The following is a 17,844-nucleotide window of genomic DNA, read 5'->3' on the forward strand; positions in this document are numbered from 1 at the left end:
AAACCGCAGAGCATTGTGGGTAGCGGTGGGTCTTCCGTGTTTGGTCCGGACGTTCTCTCTCTGTTTTTGCAGGTAAACAAGCAGAAGGTCCATCAGCGCCATGAGCAGTGAGAAGTACCCCCGGTCCTCCATCGAGGACGACTTCAACTATGGAACCAACGTGGCGACAGCCAGCGTCCAGATCCGGATGGGTGAGTCCTAGACCCGGGGGCTGAGTCCTAGACCCGGATGGGTGAGTTCTAGACCCGGATGGGTGAGTTCTAGACCCGGGGCTGACTCCTAGACCCGGGGGCTGAGTTCTAGACCCGGGGGCTGAGTTCAAGACCTGGATGGGTGAGTCCTAGACCCGGGGGCTGAGTTCAAGACCTGGATGGGTGAGTCCTAGACCCGGGGGCTGAGTCCTAGACCCGGGGGCTGAGTTCTAGACCCGGGGGCTGAGTTCTAGACCCGGGGGCTGAGTCCTAGACCCGGGGGCTGAGTTCAAGACCTGGATGGGTGAGTCCTAGACCCGGATGGGTGAGTCCTAGACCCGGGGGCTGAGTTATTTCAGATGAAATCCATCCTCCTTTCTTTAAAAAGAGTTCAGTTAATCTGTTCAGTGCTCTTCAGTTTCATCAACCAGTCCTTTTATTTCCATCAAAGCTCATGTCCACCTTGCTCTGCCAGCTTGTCTTCAGAAGTCCATCCTGAAAATGGTTTGAACAATAAATCAGAGACCAAATCCAGTTCTTCTCATCAGCCGTCGTGGCTTGATGAAGCAATCTTTCACTGCTGGTGCAGTTTGCTGTCTGACTGTCCAACAGTCTGGTCGACACTCAGAAGGGACAGTGAAGGCCTCAGGCAGGTTTCTTTGACCCCGGCAACAGATGATGGCTGAACTGGGATTGGTTAAATGATTTAATATGAATAAAACATGTCTGGAAGCAGCACCAGGGGACAGCTGTGAAAGGAAGGCAACCTACCACTTGGAATTAATAAGTATTGATGGACAAAATATAATAAGCATCAGTCTGTAATGCAGGCAGCAGAGAAGGCCTTGAAGGCGCTGACAGCCCACCACTTTTAACTTTGTTAAATAACATTAGCAAAACTAGTAATAGTGGTTTTAGCGTTGTTCTGCATTAGTCCTTATAGAACAGGCGGAGTACAGGTTTTTTATGTTCAGCCAGCAGTGCCATCGTGAAAGGTGGTGACGACCACTGGCATAAGAGGCAAAACAGAAACAGCCCGGTTATCTTTGAGTGCCGTCTTTAAAGGAGGCGTCTCCTGCTTTTCCGAAGCTGCCAGTCAGACACCGTCCATAACAAGCTCCTTCAGAACCCACGGTGCCACGCAGGACTGTTCTGTCACCAGATGTTAGTGGTTCTGTCTGCTGACTGACTTTCACCCTGCAGTTCACTCCATGCAGCTCACCGCTTTCTGTCCTGCTGGTGGTCTCTGTCCTCTGGTCCCGTCTCTGTCCTCTGGTCCCATCACTGTCTTCATCTCTGTCCTCTGGTCCCGTCTCTGTCCTCTGGTCCCGTCTCTGTCCTCTGGTCCCATCACTGTCTTCATCTCTGTCCTCTGGTCCCGTCTCTGTCCTCTGGTCCCGTCTCTGTCCTCTGGTCCCGTCTCTGTCCTCTGGTCCCGTCTCTGTCCTCTGGTCCCATCACTGTCTTCATCTCTGTCCTCTGGTCCCGTCTCTGTCCTCTGGTCCCGTCTCTGTCCTCTGGTCCCATCACTGTCTTCATCTCTGTCCTCTGGTCCCGTCTCTGTCCTCTGTTCCCATCTCTGTCCTCTGGTCCCATCACTGTCTTCATCTCTGTCCTCTGGTCCCATCTCTGTCCTCTGGTCCCATCTCTGTCCTCTGGTCCATCTCTGTCCTCTGGTCCCATCTCTGTCCTCTGGTCCCATCTCTGTCCTCTGGTCCCATCTCTGTCCTCTGGTTCCATCTCTGTCCTCTGATCCCATCACTGTCTTCATCTCTGTCCTCTGGTCCCATCTCTGTCCTCTGGTCCATCTCTGTCCTCTGGTCCCATCTCTGTCCTCTGGTCCATCTCTGTCCTCTGGTCCCATCTCTGTCCTCTGGTCCCATCTCTGTCCTCTGGTCCATCTCTGTCCTCTGGTCCCATCTCTGTCCTCTGGTCCATCTCTGTCCTCTGGTCCCATCTCTGTCCTCTGGTCCATCTCTGTCCTCTGGTCCCATCTCTGTCCTCTGGTCCCATCTCTGTCCTCTGGTCCCATCTCTGTCCTCTGGTCCCATCTCTGTCCTCTGATCCCATCACTGTCTTCATCTCTGTCCTCTGGTCCCATCTCTGTCCTCTGGTCCATCTCTGTCCTCTGGTCCCATCTCTGTCCTCTGGTCCATCTCTGTCCTCTGGTCCCATCTCTGTCCTCTGGTCCATCTCTGTCCTCTGGTCCCATCTCTGTCCTCTGGTCCATCTCTGTCCTCTGGTCCCGTCTCTGTCCTCTGGTCCCGTCTCTGTCCTCTGGTCCCATCACTGTCTTCATCTCTGTCCTCTGGTCCCGTCTCTGTCCTCTGTTCCCATCTCTGTCCTCTGGTCCCATCACTGTCTTCATCTCTGTCCTCTGGTCCCGTCTCTGTCCTCTGTTCCCATCTCTGTCCTCTGGTCCCATCACTGTCTTCATCTCTGTCCTCTGGTCCCATCTCTGTCCTCTGGTCCCATCTCTGTCCTCTGGTCCATCTCTGTCCTCTGGTCCCATCTCTGTCCTCTGGTCCCATCTCTGTCCTCTGGTCCATCTCTGTCCTCTGGTCCCATCACTGTCTTCATCTCTGTCCTCTGGTCCCATCTCTGTCCTCTGGTCCATCTCTGTCCTCTGGTCCCATCTCTGTCCTCTGGTCCCATCTCTGTCCTCTGGTCCCATCACTGTCTTCATCCCTGTCCTCTGGTCCATCTCTGTCCTCTGGTCCCATCACTGTCTTCATCTCTGTCCTCTGGTCCCATCTCTGTCCTCTGGTCCCATCTCTGTCCTCTGGTCCATCTCTGTCCTCTGGTTCCATCTCTGTCCTCTGGTCCCATCTCTGTCCTCTGATCCCATCACTGTCTTCATCTCTGTCCTCTGGTCCATCTCTGTCCTCTGGTCCCATCACTGTCTTCATCTCTGTCCTCTGGTCCATCTCTGTCCTCTGGTCCCATCACTGTCTTCATCTCTGTCCTCTGGTCCCATCTCTGTCCTCTGGTCCCATCTCTGTCCTCTGGTCCATCTCTGTCCTCTGGTCCCATCTCTGTCCTCTGGTCCCATCTCTGTCCTCTGGTCCATCTCTGTCCTCTGGTCCCATCACTGTCTTCATCTCTGTCCTCTGGTTCATCTCTGTCCTCTGGTCCCATCACTGTCTTCATCTCTGTCCTCTGGTTCATCTCTGTCCTCTGGTCCCATCACTGTCTTCATCTCTGTCCTCTGGTCCATCTCTGTCCTCTGGTCCCATCTCTGTCCTCTGGTCCCATCTCTGTCCTCTGGTCCCATCTCTGTCCTCTGGTCCATCTCTGTCCTCTGGTCCCATCACTGTCTTCATCTCTGTCCTCTGGTCCATCTCTGTCCTCTGGTCCCATCACTGTCTTCATCTCTGTCCTCTGGTCCATCTCTGTCCTCTGGTCCCATCACTGTCTTCATCTCTGTCCTCTGGTCCATCTCTGTCCTCTGGTCCCATCTCTGTCCTCTGGTCCCATCTCTGTCCTCTGGTCCCATCTCTGTCCACTGCTCATCGTGTCTTCGGTTGTTGTTATTGTGTTTTTGACAACCTGTGGACAGATGTGGACAGTGTGTCTCTGCTGTGTCTCTTCGCCAGACTTCCTGAGGAAGGTGTACTCCCTGCTCAGCCTGCAGCTGGTCCTCACCACGGCCGTCTCCGCCCTCTTCATGTTCTCTCAGACCATCAGGGAGTTCGTCCACAGCAGGTGAGCAGCAGCAGGTTCTAGCTGAGGAGAGAACCCTCCCTGTGACGGTCCTCCACCTGGTCCAGCCTCCTGGTCCAGCCACCTGGTCCAGCCTCCTGGTCCAGCCACCTGGTCCAGCCTCCTGGTCCAGCCTCCTGGTCCAGCCTCCTGGTCCAGCCTCCTGGTCCAGCCACCTGGTCCAGCCTCCTGGTCCAGCCTCCTGGTCCAGCCTCCTGGTCCAGCCTCCTGGTCCAGCCACCTGGTCCAGCCTCCTGGTCCAGCCTCCTGGTCCAGCCTCCTGGTCCAGCCTCCTGGTCCAGCCACCTGGTCCAGCCTCCTGGTCCAGCCTCCTGGTCCAGCCTCCTGGTCCAGCCACCTGGTCCAGCCTCCTGGTCCAGCCTCCTGGTCCAGCCTCCTGGTCCAGCCTCCTGGTCCAGCCACCTGGTCCAGCCTCCTGGTCCAGCCTCCTGGTCCAGCCTCCTGGTCCAGCCTCCTGGTCCAGCCTCCTGGTCCAGCCACCTGGTCCAGCCTCCTGGTCCAGCCTCCTGGTCCAGCCTCCTGGTCCAGCCTCCTGGTCCAGCCTCCTGGTCCAGCCTCAGGACATGAAGGAACTGTAGTTCCCTGAGGAGAGGCGAGTGTCGGGGGGGTGAATGCAGTGGTGTGTTCGGTGAAGTTGGGCTGAGCTGCAGGTTAGAATACCTCTGGAGGGGCGAGCGGTCCAGAGCCCTGCGCGCAGGGGAGGAGTCGTCTTATCATCGGAGGTTGTTGGTTCAATTCTCCGCTGTCTGTACGCTGAAGTGGATGTGCCTTGCATGGCAGCATTCACCGGTGTGTGAATGGGTGAATGGGTGAATGTGTTCATGCGGTGTGAAGAGCGCTCTAAGCACCGTCTGAACCGGTCAGACCTGGAGGTCCTGCTGCTCCAGTGCTTCATCTGCAGGAAACAACAGAAGTTCACCACAACACATTCCTGTCACCGCAACGGGCCGGGACAACGACAACAACAACAACACACTGTCTCCAGCTCCACAACAACAACAACAACAACACTGTCTCCAGCTCCACAACAACAACAACAACAACACTGTCTCCAGCTCCACAACAACAACAACAACAACACTGTCTCCAGCTCCACAACAACAACAACACACTGACTGTCTCCAGCTTCACAACAACAACAACACAACACACTCTGACTGTCTCCAGCTCCACAACAACAACAACACTCTGACTGTCTCCAGCTTCACAACAACAACAACAACAACAACAACAACAACAACAACAACAACAACACACTCTGACTGTCTCCAGCTTCACAACAACAACAACAACAACAACAACAACAACACACTCTGACTGTCTCCAGCTTCACAACAACAACAACAACAACACACTCTGACTGTCTCCAGCTTCACAACAACAACAACAACAACACACTCTGACTGTCTCCAGCTTCACAACAACAACAACAACAACAACAACAACAACACCACACTCGGACTGTCTCCAGCTTCACAACAACAACAACAACAACAACAACAACACCACACTCGGACTGTCTCCAGCTTCACAACAACAACAACAACACCACACTCGGACTGTCTCCAGCTTCACAACAACAACAACAACAACAACAACAACACCACACTCGGACTGTCTCCAGCTTCACAACAACAACAACAACAACAACAACAACAACAACAACAACAACAACACCACACTCGGACTGTCTCCAGCTTCACAACAACAACAACAACACCACACTCGGACTGTCTCCAGCTTCACAACAACAACAACAACAACAACAACAACAACACAAACACACACTCTGACTGTCTCCAGCACAACAACAACAACAACAACAACAACAACAACAACACACTCGGACTGTCTGCAGTTCTGTCACTCAGACATGGTGACTCAGCTCAGGGAAGCTTTCGCCCCCTGCTGGACAGAAGTGGGACCTTTTTCCAACCTGCCGTCTAAACCTATGACTGAATGAATTATTTACTTTTTGAGATGAAAAAAAAATCGATATTTGTACCAAAAATCAATTTACAAATTGTCAAAGAGAAAAACCCGGGTTGTGGTGTGACTGGATGTCTCCCGTCCGTCCCCAGTGAGACGGTCTCTGACGGATCTCTGGTTTCGTCCTCAGTCCCGCGCTGGTCCTGGTCCTGGCCCTGTGCTCCCTGGCGGTTCTGCTGGCCCTGGCCGTGTACAGACACCAGCATCCCGTCAACCTGTACCTGCTGCTGGTCTTTGTAGGTGTCCCCTGTCCCCTGTCCCCTGTCCCCCTGCTGTTGCTGCGGTAGCTTCTTGACTTGTGCTTTTCCGTCTTCCTTTCAGACTCTGCTGGAGTCCGTCTCCGTGGCTACGACCGGTAAGTCCTCCTGTCCGGAGTCCTCCTCGGGGCTGCTGCGAGACGTCCTCACTCTCCGTCTCCACAGTGACCTTCTACGAGTACACCACGGTCCTGCAGGCCTTGTTCCTCACCTTCACCGTGTTCGCCGGACTGACGGCCTACACCTTCCAGTCCAAGAGGGACTTCAGCAAGATGGGAGCAGGGTGAGTGTCCCGGGTCGGATCAGGACCGACTGACACGTCTTCAGACCACCTCGGTTTAGAAACGCCTTTACACAAACAGTAAGATTCTAGCTCCATTAAAGAGTGTTAGGACAGATGCTGGACAGTCCCCGTGTCTGTCCTCACTCTGACTGAAAAGCTGCCTGCCTCTGCCTCACCTGCTCTCCTGTGCTCCGTCCTGCAGGTTGTTCTCCCTGCTCTGGATCCTCATCGTCTGCAGCTTCATGGGGGTGAGTGGGCTGAAACGGCCTCTGCTTCTCACCTGTTGAGGTTTTTTGTCCTGACGCCCGGGTGTGTCCTTCTTCCTGTTTCAGTTGTTCTTCCACTCGGACACTGCGGACCTGCTGGTCTCCGGAGCCGGAGCCGTGGTCTTCTGCGGATTCATCATCTACGACACCCACCTGCTGATGAAGCAGCTGTCTCCTGAAGAGCACATCCTGGCCTCCATCAACCTCTACCTGGACATCGTCAACCTCTTCCTGTACGTGCTGCGGATCCTCAACTCCATGAAGAAGCACTGAGCGCCACGTCCCAGCACCGGGGCCGCTCCGGGGCCGCTCCGGTCCCCCCCCCCCCGGGGCCGCTCCGGGGCCGCTCCGGGGCCGCTCCGGTCCCCCCCCCGGGGCCGCTCCGGGGCCGCTCCGGGGCCGCTCCGGGGCCGCTCCGGTCCCCCCCCCCCGGGGCCGCTCCGGGGCCGCTCCGGGGCCGCTCCGGTCCCCCCCCCCGGGGCCGCTCCGGGGCCGCTCCGGGGCCGCTCCGGGGCCGCTCCGGTCCCCCCCCCGGGGCCGCTCCGGGGCCGCTCCGGGGCCGCTCCGGGGCCGCTCCGGGGCCGCTCCGGGGCCGCTCTGGGGCCGCTTCGGTCCCCCCCCTGGGGCCGCTCCGGGGCCGCTCCGGGGCCGCTCCGGGGCCGCTCCGGGGCCGCTCCGGGGCCGCTCCGGGGCCGCTCCGGCCCCCCCCCTGGGGCCGCTCCGGTCCCCCCCCTGGGGCCGCTCTGGTCCCCCAGAGCCTGTAAATTCCATCCTAAAGGGTTCCATCAAGAGAAAGCAGTACTTCCTGGTTTCTCCACGTTCCTCGGAGCCCTCTGCTGCTCTGCTCTCGTCACTTCTCACCCGTTCTGCTTCTGTCACAAGTTTACATGGAAATGTGAAGTTTGAATTCTTCTGAAACATGGATGAAGCTCCTGTAAGTAAATGAATATTTAGCTTTGAAACGAGGGGAAAGTCAGGATTTGACGTCAGGATGAGGATCAGAGCGAGATGAGTTGGACTCCTTTGAGGACAGAGCCTTCCTCCACAGCCCGGCTCTCCCTGACGCCCTGAGGGCCTGGCTCATCCAGGAGTGAATTAATTGGACTTGATTAAAGAGATGAAATGAAGCAGCCTGATACTACAGAAAAAGTGTTGATTTGATAATAAATGTGGCAGTGTTGCTATTTATTTTCTGAGTTTCAGAAATTGAACAGAGCTTTATTCATCATCTGTTATTTTCAGTTAGACGTGTTTGGCGCTGAATGTCTTTGTGCTTTTGCTGATGAGTTCCTGCTCAGCAGCTCTCTCCTGGTAGAATGTGATCTCTGTCGCTGAGGGAAGGAAACGCTTCTGACATGTGCTTTGTTTCTGTGCTTGTTGTGATTCTGTAACTGCTGTGGAATAAAGGTCACGTTTTGCACAAGAAGAAAAACTGTCGTTCCTCCATGAAGTCACACTGGCTGTGGTTGAAACATCAGAACTCCAGCTTCCAACATGTCTGAGTGTTTTCCTCCTGCTGAGGGACGGTCTGTGTTTCCACTGCAGCTCAATTATCCAATTATTAGGGAAAACTCCTGTTTCCTTCATTTCATTCCAAGTCCAATTAAAAAAAACTCATCAAGAGGCCAGGGGCCGGTATTTGGCTGAATCATCAACAAATCAGTAATATAGATTAATACGGCCTCAGAAGTAAAGACTGGAGCTCTGACGCCTCGGTCCGGCCTGCCGCCTGGTCTGAGTGTCGGCGCTTCCACATATGAAAAGCTCAGAATCTATCAACGTCTGGAAGCTCACAGACATGTCCTGAACGGCTGGGCGCAGAAAAACTGCATCAGAGAAGAATTCCAGAAAGAAGAAATCGGCTTTCAGGCCATGCAGCCGGTACAGAAGCTTCTGGATCCGCTCTGCCGGCCCTCAGAGACGAGATGCACCTCTGACCGGAACACTGCTGATCCAACTGCAGCGGGACTGCTGGGAATGCTCCAGTAAGCCGCTCGCTGGGGGTCCGCTTCCATGGTGGACCCCCCCCCACACACACCCCCACCGCTCTGGGGGATCCGCTTCCATGGTGGACCCCCCCCCCCACCTCTCTGGGGGTCCGCTTCCATGGTGGGCCCCCCCCCCCCCACCTCTCTGGGGGATCCGCTTCCATGGTGGACCCCCCCCTCCCCACCTCTCTGGGGGACCTGCTTCCATGGTGGACACCCCCCCCCCCGATGAATCATCATCCATGGTTCTCTCTGTGTTGTATTAACTTGATGGGAAATCAAAGTCTGTGACTTCATTTATTATTTTATTTATTTATTTTGGAGAGAAACTCCGTGTTGATATTTGCTGCAGTGTATCAGGAAGCGAGTCTTTGTCTCCACTTGTCTGCATGCGCCACATCCACCGGGTGGCGCTCCGCGTCCACCGGGTGGCGCTCCGCGTCCACCGGGTGGCGCTCCGCGTCCACCGGGTGGCGCTCCGCGTCCAGCTGAGTTTTGGTCGAAAGACAAACATACAGCACATCCATGGATGACGAAAGGTCTACAAGAAGCATGTAAGAAGAAAAATTGACTCTATACAAGTTTTTTACAACTAAGATCAAGTGAAAGTGAAGAAAAATACAAGTTGTATAAAAATAAATTGATGTCTATCATGAGACAACAGAACAAGGACTACAATAGTACAATACTGGAGGAGAGTTAAAATAACATCCAAAGGACTTGGAAAATAATAAATAACATTATCCAGGAAATCATAATAGGTATTGTTGTGAACTTCAAAATTATTTTATAAATACATCTAACACTGCTCTCGAGAATTTAAAGACTATTGTTGAAAAATCTAAGGACTATTTGTGGGTGTTGGCCCTGCTTTGGGCCACTGGTGATAAACACGATCAGCCTGACCTGATAGATTCTGATATCAGTTCAACTTTTATCCAGGGAGTTCATGAAAGTGATGTGACTGAAACTAAAGAACAAAAGATTAACAGACATAAATTCCACTGGTATGGTGGACAGTAAGGAAGTCATCCATCATGCTGAGAGGCCGCTCACACATGTGCAGTATTTCATTTGTCTTTCAAAAGGGTGTCTTCCCTGATAACATGAAGCCAGCTGAGGTCATTCAATACATCAGAGTGGGGATAAGCCCTGCAGACCAACATCGCCTCTTCCTCCGGTTTGGAAATACTGGATTCATTCATCTCTAACCATAGAACATCCGTGAACATCAGTTTGCATTTAGTGAAAACAGAACAACTGCTCATTCAATAATGCAGATGGCAGAAGACACTGCACAGATACCCGAAAACAATGAATATTCCACTGAACTGCAGAAAGCCTTCGATACTGCAGACCACAGAATATGACTGAGGAAGTGGAGGAGTCTGGTCTGCGGGGCACAGTGGACTCTTGGCAATCTGGACAGCGCGCAATGATCGTAAGGATGCACAGACTGGAAACCAGAGAGGAGATTTTGCGAGTTGCAAAGAGAGAAAAGCTGTTGGAGATTCATGGAATGAAGCTGCGCATCTTTCCTGACTTCACTGCGGAGACGGCGAGGGCCAGGGCGCGATTCCGTGACGTGAGGAACAAATTGTGGAGCGCAGGCGTGAAGCGTGGGATCAGACACCCAGCCACTCGGATTGTGACTTTTAAAGAAGAGATCATGAAGTTTATGGACCGTCTCACCGCAGAGACTTTCTTCAAGACTGTGGTTGAACCGGAAATGCGAAACCAAGGTGATGAACGCTGATGACAAAACACAGGAATTGACATTGTGCATGCGGCTGTGACGTAAACATTTATTTAAGACTGCTCCATTATTTCTATGTTAAAATTATTGGTTAAATTATTTGGTTAAAATTATGTCAGACAGTCGAAGATAATAATGACCGTCTTGAAGGATGAAATAATAACCACAGAGGTAAAGAGTAAAAAGTAAGTCTGGGTTGGTTACACATCCTATTTAGTTGTCACTTACAAATGTTGGCAAAAGGGGTGTGCAGATGTGTGTATGTGTATCAATGTGTGTCTTTGTGTGTGTGTCTTTGCTGTTTATTTTGTTTATGTGATAGCTCTTCAGTAAATAACTGTTGGATGAAAGGTTTGAGTAAAATATGTAATGGTGAGGGATAAAGTACTTTCACAAAATGGTTTGAAAATAGCTGATTTAAATATCTGTAGTCTACGGAATAAGATTCAAGATGTTACTGTGCTTCCTGGAAACAAGAACTTGCACATTTTGGCAACATCTGAAACACATTTGGATGCAACTATAGACAACTCCATGCTGCATGTAAACGCATACTTTATGTACAGATATGACAGAAATATAAAAGGTGGTGGAGTGGCTTTTTATGTACAGGACCAAATACCAGTTAAAACTAGACTCGACCTTGGTTGCATTGGTGTTGAAGCGCTGTGGTTGGAAGTGCAGTTACCACACATTAAGCCCATCCTGATTGGCTGTTGCTATCGGCCACCCAATGCACCTATAGTCTGTTCAGATCGGATCTGTGGCATGTTGGACAAAGTATGTGATATAAATACTGAGATCTATTTTTTAGGTGACCTAAATATTGATTGGAGCTTGAACAACTGCTCTTTAAAGACAAGTTGCGGGCTACGACAGATACTTGCAACTTGTCACAAGTAGTTACAAAACCAACAAGAGTCACCTATAAGTCTGATGGGACACAAACCGCGACATGTATTGATTTGCTTTTCACCAATGCAACAGATTCATGTTCTAAAGCAGTTTCAACTGGTGTTGGTTTCAGTGATCATAATTTAATTGTTTAGAAAAATGTAAATGCCCTGTCAAATGGAAAACAGCTCAAATCGTTCCTATTCCGAAAAACACTAAAGAACCCTTTTCTGGGAAAAACAGTAGGCCTGTTAGTATTTTGCCCATTTTGAGTAAAATTATGGAAAAGATAGTTTATGATCAAATCACTCATTATTTTTGTAAAAATGGTTTGAATTCACCGTGTCAACATGCGTATAAGAAAGGGCGCTCCACAACGACTGCCTTAGCTCAGAGGACGGATGATTGGTCAAATGATATTGATAAAGGGAAATTAATTGGGACTGTATTGCCTGATCTGAGTGCAGCGTTTGACTTACTTGATCATGATTTAATGTTGGAAAAGCGAAGTTGTTATGGTTTTAAAAACTCTGCAATTCTATGGATTAAAAGTTGCCTTATTAACAGAGATTATAGCGTATTGTTTAATGGTAGTTATTCTGAGACGAGGCCTCTCTCATGTGGAGTGCTGCAAGGGAGCTGTCTAGGACCGTTGTTATTTTCCATTTTTACAAACGATTTGCCTTTTATTTTGGAGCATGCCACTCTTGTTCTATATGCAGATGATTCAACTATTTATGTGTCTGGTGACAATATTGTAGACTTGAATACACGACTGAATAATGAATTAAAATCAGTAGAATCAGTAGATCAATGAAAATAAGTTGGTAATTAATGCTGAGGAATCTAAATGCATGGTCACAGGTTCATCATATTGTTTAAAAGACTCTCCTGTTTTGCGTTTGTCTGTAGGAAGCTCCGTCCTGGAACAAGTCGCTGAGGCCGAGCTGCTGGAGTGACGGTGGACGGCCGGCTGGCCTGGGATCAGCAAATACAACTGATACTGAATAAAATGGGCAGAAGTTTGGCAGCAGTTCGAAATTGTAGAAAATGTGTACCACACCGAATAAGAAAGATTTTGGTTGAATCAAAAGTTTTGTGTCATTTAGATTATTGTTCCGTTATTTGGTCAGCCGCTGCTGAAACTAATATCAATAAACTTCAAGTTGCACAAAACAAAGCAGCTCGGCTCGTCCTGAACTGTTCCTTTAGGACGAGCATTGAAGACACGCAGAACCAGCTGGCAGGGCTGAGAGTAGAAAGTAGAATAAATTATTCTCTCACAAAATTTATTAGAAATATTATAATTACAAGAACACCAGCAATACTCTACAATAAGCGGACCTTGTTCAGTGATGTGCTTCAGCATTCTACCGTCAAACAGCTGAGGGATGTTTCTGTTTCCTGTCTGTCGATCCAGTCACAGATCGGTGCACTGCAGAGCAGCGGCGGCCTGGAACCGTCCGCCGCAGTTTTTGATTCCACAGATGCACACAAGTTATTTTTGTAAACAAATGAGACTATTTTGACTGACTCAGGAACAACATATGGAACTGGTTATTTATGATTGTATAATGGTGAGCTGTTTCGTCTGTTTTGATATTGTTTTGTTTTTGTTAATGTCGTCTTTGTTGAAAGTCGTGTTGTTGTCGGTATGAATGTTGTCTGTACATCCTGTTGTTGACGTGATGCTCAGTGTTGGTGCAGAAATATTTCTGATGAAGTTTAGACCCCAGGAAGAATAGCAACTGTTTTAACAGGAGCGAATGGGGATCTCAATAAAACAAACAAACAAACAAGGTTGACTACAAAAAGACAGCAGTTTGTACAAATTAACGATACTATCAGGATTGAAGGGGAGCATGTGTGGAGTACCCCAGAGCTCTGTCATTGGTCCAAAGGTATTTCTACTGTATATTAATGACATTTGCAAAGTCACAGATGTGCTGAAGTTTGTTATTTTTGGAGATGACATTAATTTGTTTTGTCGTTCAAGAAACCTGAAGGAAGAACTGAATAATATTGAAAGGGAATTAAAAATCCTTAAATAATGGTTAGATATGAATAAATTATCTCTGAGTATTAAAAATATAGATTTCTGGATTTTTGGAAAACAAAAAGAAACATATTATGATATTAGTTGAAAATCTGTAAATGAAAAATTGTTTTTGAAGTGAAGTTCCTTGGGGTTGTGATTGACCACAAACTATCACGAAAAAACACTGAGAGAACAGAATAGACTTTATTTATCTCACCACAGAGAAATTTATACAGGGTGTGCAAAAAAGTGCTGAAATGTGCAAATAAAGAATAAGAATAAACAATAGTGCAAATCTTAAAAAGAATAAAAATAGAAATCTAAAAGAAGAAAAAGAACTGAATTTATATAGGTACAACGTAAATCTTAAGAGATTTATGTTATACTGTTATAGTATAAAATAGTACTTAGGAGCTATAATATATACAAATATGTACAAGTATGTTTTAGCACCACAGAATGAGTGTCATGATAAAGTGTCCATGATTATATAAAGATAAGATTTGAAAGTCACTGGCAATCCTGTACAAATCACGAGACCTGTTGAATGATGGGCTTTGCACGTTATATACTGTTTTCTTCTTCTTTCTTGTATGTCTTACTGTGTAAAGCTGTTTGGATCAGCCTTCAGATCAACTGTACAGAAACCAGCAATGTCTCATAAACAAAAATGCTTTACTCACACAAATCCACTGTTTGCCAAATCACGTATTATGAAACTTAGTGACAATTTTTCAGATTTGTTAATAAAATAATAGGAATCCTGTTCAGAGCAAACTCGCCACCACTTCCAGATTCTGCTCAGAAGTTGCTTTTGAAAAGAGAAACAGCCAGTATGACTGCGTGTTTCCGTCTTTGTTCTGCCAAAGAGAACAGAGGTGTCAGAAGGAGATGTGTTTCTCTCACTGAATGATGTGACCATCCGTCCATCCGTCCATCCGTCCATCCATCCATCCGTCCATCCATCCATCTTCCACCACTTATGGTGAGATTGAGATTGATTCTCCCCTCAGCCCTCGCCCTCGGCCCTAACCCTTCGTTTTGCACGTTCACGTGAAGTGGTAGTGGTGTCCCAATTCTACTTCAGACCGAGGGGGAGGGCGGAGTGCGAGGGCTATCTGGCCCTCGACACGGAAATTTTCCGGGGGCACACTAGAAAACGAGGGCTATGTGAAATTTCCCACATTGCACTGGGATATGCCGGCAAAATGGTGAAGAAAACATCTGCGGCAGCCAAAGAAATCTACAAATGTGAGTATTTTTTGTTAAAAAAAATACAAAACGCTATTTTAAGGTCGCTGCAATGTTATGTGACAGCTCGTTAGCGTTAAGTGCATCTGCTCATGTAACGTGAACGATTAACTTGTTTTAATTTCTGCACAACCATGACACGTTTTATTCTCGACCACGGACATCCGGGGAACTAAGCACGTTCGGGTATGTGCGGTCCTTAGCAACCAGTGCGAGGGGGCAAACAATCACGGACAGTGCTGCAGGCAAAGCGTTTGTGTGGAGTTTGTTCTTGCTCAGTATTTGTTATAGATTGAGATATAGATATATGGTGAAGAATTGTAGTGTGTTAAACTGCACCAACAATGTAGCTCCACAGTCTCACTTGTCCTTTTATATGATACCAAGCGAGGCTGCTGAACCAGAGAGGAGGAGGAAGTGGCTGTTATAAACAGAACCGCCGACAGCAAAACACCGGGAAAACTGGCTACCGAAATCAGACTACATGTATGTTTGTTCTGCACACTTTGTAACAGGGAAGAAAGGAAAGTTTAGAGCTGCCATTTCCGTTTCTAGACTATAGAGGGTTTTCCCGACGCGTCATCAGGCGCGTCATCGACCTGGAAGTCGCCATCTTGGAGGTACTCCGTGTCACAACAAAGTACGAGTCCTAAGGAAGATCCAGAGCGTTATCAAGAAAAATGGTAAATTATTGCCGTGTCATTGGTTGTACCAATAGGTCAGACCGAGAAAAACATTTGGAATTATATAGATGTCGCCCTGCGACAGACTGGCGACCTGTCCAGGGCGTACCCCGCCTTCGCCCACAGCAGCTGGGATCGGCTCCAGCCACCCGCGACCCCGAAAGGGATAAGCGGTAGAAAATGAATGAATGAATGAATGAACAGACTTCCAAAAGTTATAAAAAACCAGGGTGAGGAATGCCAAAAACTGTCAGAGGAACGGAGGCGCTTGTGGTCAGCAAAGCTTGACCAAGATCTACAAGGGAAAAATCTGGACAACATCCGAATTTGTTCGGCACATTTCTTGTCAGGTAAGTGAAACAGAGCAACAGTTTGAGCTCATTAATGACTTCATATGTTACTTTGATCATTCATAAATGTTTAGCTTCTACAGAAACTTGAATTTTTCTGTCCCCAGCCTTAAGAGATGTATTACTCCTGAAGAAAACAGTTTGTGCTAGATTTTTAAAGTATTTTATGTAAAAAAAAAAAAAAAACCAAAACATATTTCAGCTATCACACTATTTGTAGCCATCAGCCTGGTAATATTTGCGTTTTAATCAATTATTTAGAACCCCAACCCCGACGAAAGTGCTGGTCCCCAGTGAGGGTCCAGGAGGTGGGAGCCAACTCCTACGGATCTTTACCAACAATAAACCGTAGCTTCTCGAAATATTGGGCTTTCTCTTGTAACCCAAGGCCTTCCCGATATTCCTGTGCTTCTACAGTCCGTTTTGATGAGTTTTCTTGTGCATTCGACATGGCTGATCGCACTCAAATTGTTCCATAACACACAATCGTGAATACTGTCAGTATGATTGTTTACACTGAGTATCTCCAATATGGCGGCGCAGCGAGGGTACCGCCCAAGTCGTGATGTTGGTGAAAACCCTCGATATGGGCGGATGTGAGCTGAGCCTGTTAGCCTGGCATGCCAGACTGACTTTAAGTATTACACACATATAAAGACATAAAGGGATCCATGTTTCCCCGTGTATCTCTGCCCATGGAGAGACAGTCTGGTGTGCCAGTACATGAGCCTGTTCCTTTAAACGTGGTAACAAACAAGCGCTAGCAGGCGAGCTAATGCTAGCTTGTTAGCGTCCTCATTTTAATCAAACTGCGTTCGTCAAATACATTTTTTTAAATAGGCACCTTTTATAGCAACATTTGTACTTACCAGGAGCTTTGATGGGGTACTGGTTCACATCTGGGAACCCAGACTAGGCCATTGTTTTGGATTATTGAGCCAGGAATCAGCTGAGTTCCTGTATGGACACAAATCCAGCCGACCATGTGAAGCTTTGCCTTATATCTTGCTAAAAGCTTCAGGCTTCGGCCCATCCTGATACTGGTGAGCCACACCTGGCACCAGTGACCAATAATAAACTTGTTCTGCAACACAACAAAACGCTAAAAGTTTTAATAACTGTGCAAGCCCTTACGGTCGCTACGGTAACGGTCCCTTCCACGTTGTTTGCCCCTCCGGCCTGGTAACTAAGGAAGATCACGTGGTGCGTGACGTCACGCCGATATCGAGAATTGATATTACCGCAGCCTGCTTTTCTGCTTTGAGTGTATAAGACACCCGAAAATCTGCCATTTGTGCTCTGCTAGTAAAGTAAACATTACCGGAGGATTATGCAGCATCACGGACTGTATCGTTAACATCAACGAGCACCGCTGGGATAATATGATTGATGAAGAATGAAACGTGTGGGTTTTGAACGAATAATTCCTTCACAACAGTGCTGCATATCAACCAGATAATTATGAAAACGTTACATAATAAAATAACCAGCCTGGCAGCAGATTACAACAGCAGATTACTTGTGCTTTTATTCACATATAACAGCTGTAGCCTACCCCTCTTTTGTGTCATAACTTTTCACTCATATTTCACTTTACTTTTTATACAGGGAAGAAGAATAAGAAGAGGAAGAAGAGCAACAACCTGTTTTACTTTTTGAAAGAGGAAAGTGCAAAGGAGCAGAAGTGCCACAAAGAGAGTGAAGCCAAAACTGAGTGTTTTTTGAGCCTTTTTGCCAGATGCAAATAAAGAATCCTTGTCCAACCATGGTGTGTAGGACCCTTTTGCACATTTTATTATTGTTATGGTTAGTTAAATATATAAGAGTATGTTTTTTATTTTACAGAACTACTGGTTTGACCAAAATGTTTATTTTGGTTGTTGTGCAATATCGATGGTGGATGTTTACACACAGCTTGATCCTTTCACATTTTTATACTATTTTATTAATGTTGGAGCAAAAAAAACTGTTGATGGTAATGCCATTTGCATAATAAAATGCATTCTTCAATTCAATTCAGCTTTATGAAGTGCCAATTACAACATAATAATAATAATGCATTGGTTTTATATAGCACTTTTCAGGACACTCAAAGACACTTTACATTGCATTATTCATTCACACCATACTGGGTGGTGGTAAGCTACCGCTGTAGCCACAGCTGTCCTGGGGCAG

The 17,844-nt window shown here is 48.1% G+C and overlaps 1 protein-coding gene across 2 annotated transcripts in view; it reads left to right on the top strand.

The window, feature by feature from the left end:
• tmbim4 (transmembrane BAX inhibitor motif containing 4) overlaps nt 1-17,844 on the top strand; it is a 26,254-nt gene continuing 8,410 nt past the window's right edge. The window contains exons 1-7 of one of the 2 annotated variants that reach the window (XM_030113501.1): nt 1-191; nt 3,788-3,896; nt 6,034-6,139; nt 6,225-6,258; nt 6,326-6,443; nt 6,646-6,691; nt 6,776-6,985. In XM_030113501.1, the coding sequence (XP_029969361.1) occupies nt 101-191; nt 3,788-3,896; nt 6,034-6,139; nt 6,225-6,258; nt 6,326-6,443; nt 6,646-6,691; nt 6,776-6,982 (711 nt within the window). In that variant the 5' untranslated portion in view covers nt 1-100 and the 3' untranslated portion in view covers nt 6,983-6,985. Of the gene's footprint in view, nt 192-3,787; nt 3,897-6,033; nt 6,140-6,224; nt 6,259-6,325; nt 6,444-6,645; nt 6,692-6,775; nt 8,142-17,844 lie in introns of those variants that run through there. The other variant, XM_030113500.1, reaches the window with a different exon arrangement.

Source organism: Salarias fasciatus, chromosome 17, assembly GCF_902148845.1.
Source record: "Salarias fasciatus chromosome 17, fSalaFa1.1, whole genome shotgun sequence".
Lineage (NCBI taxonomy): Eukaryota > Metazoa > Chordata > Actinopteri > Blenniiformes > Blenniidae > Salarias > Salarias fasciatus.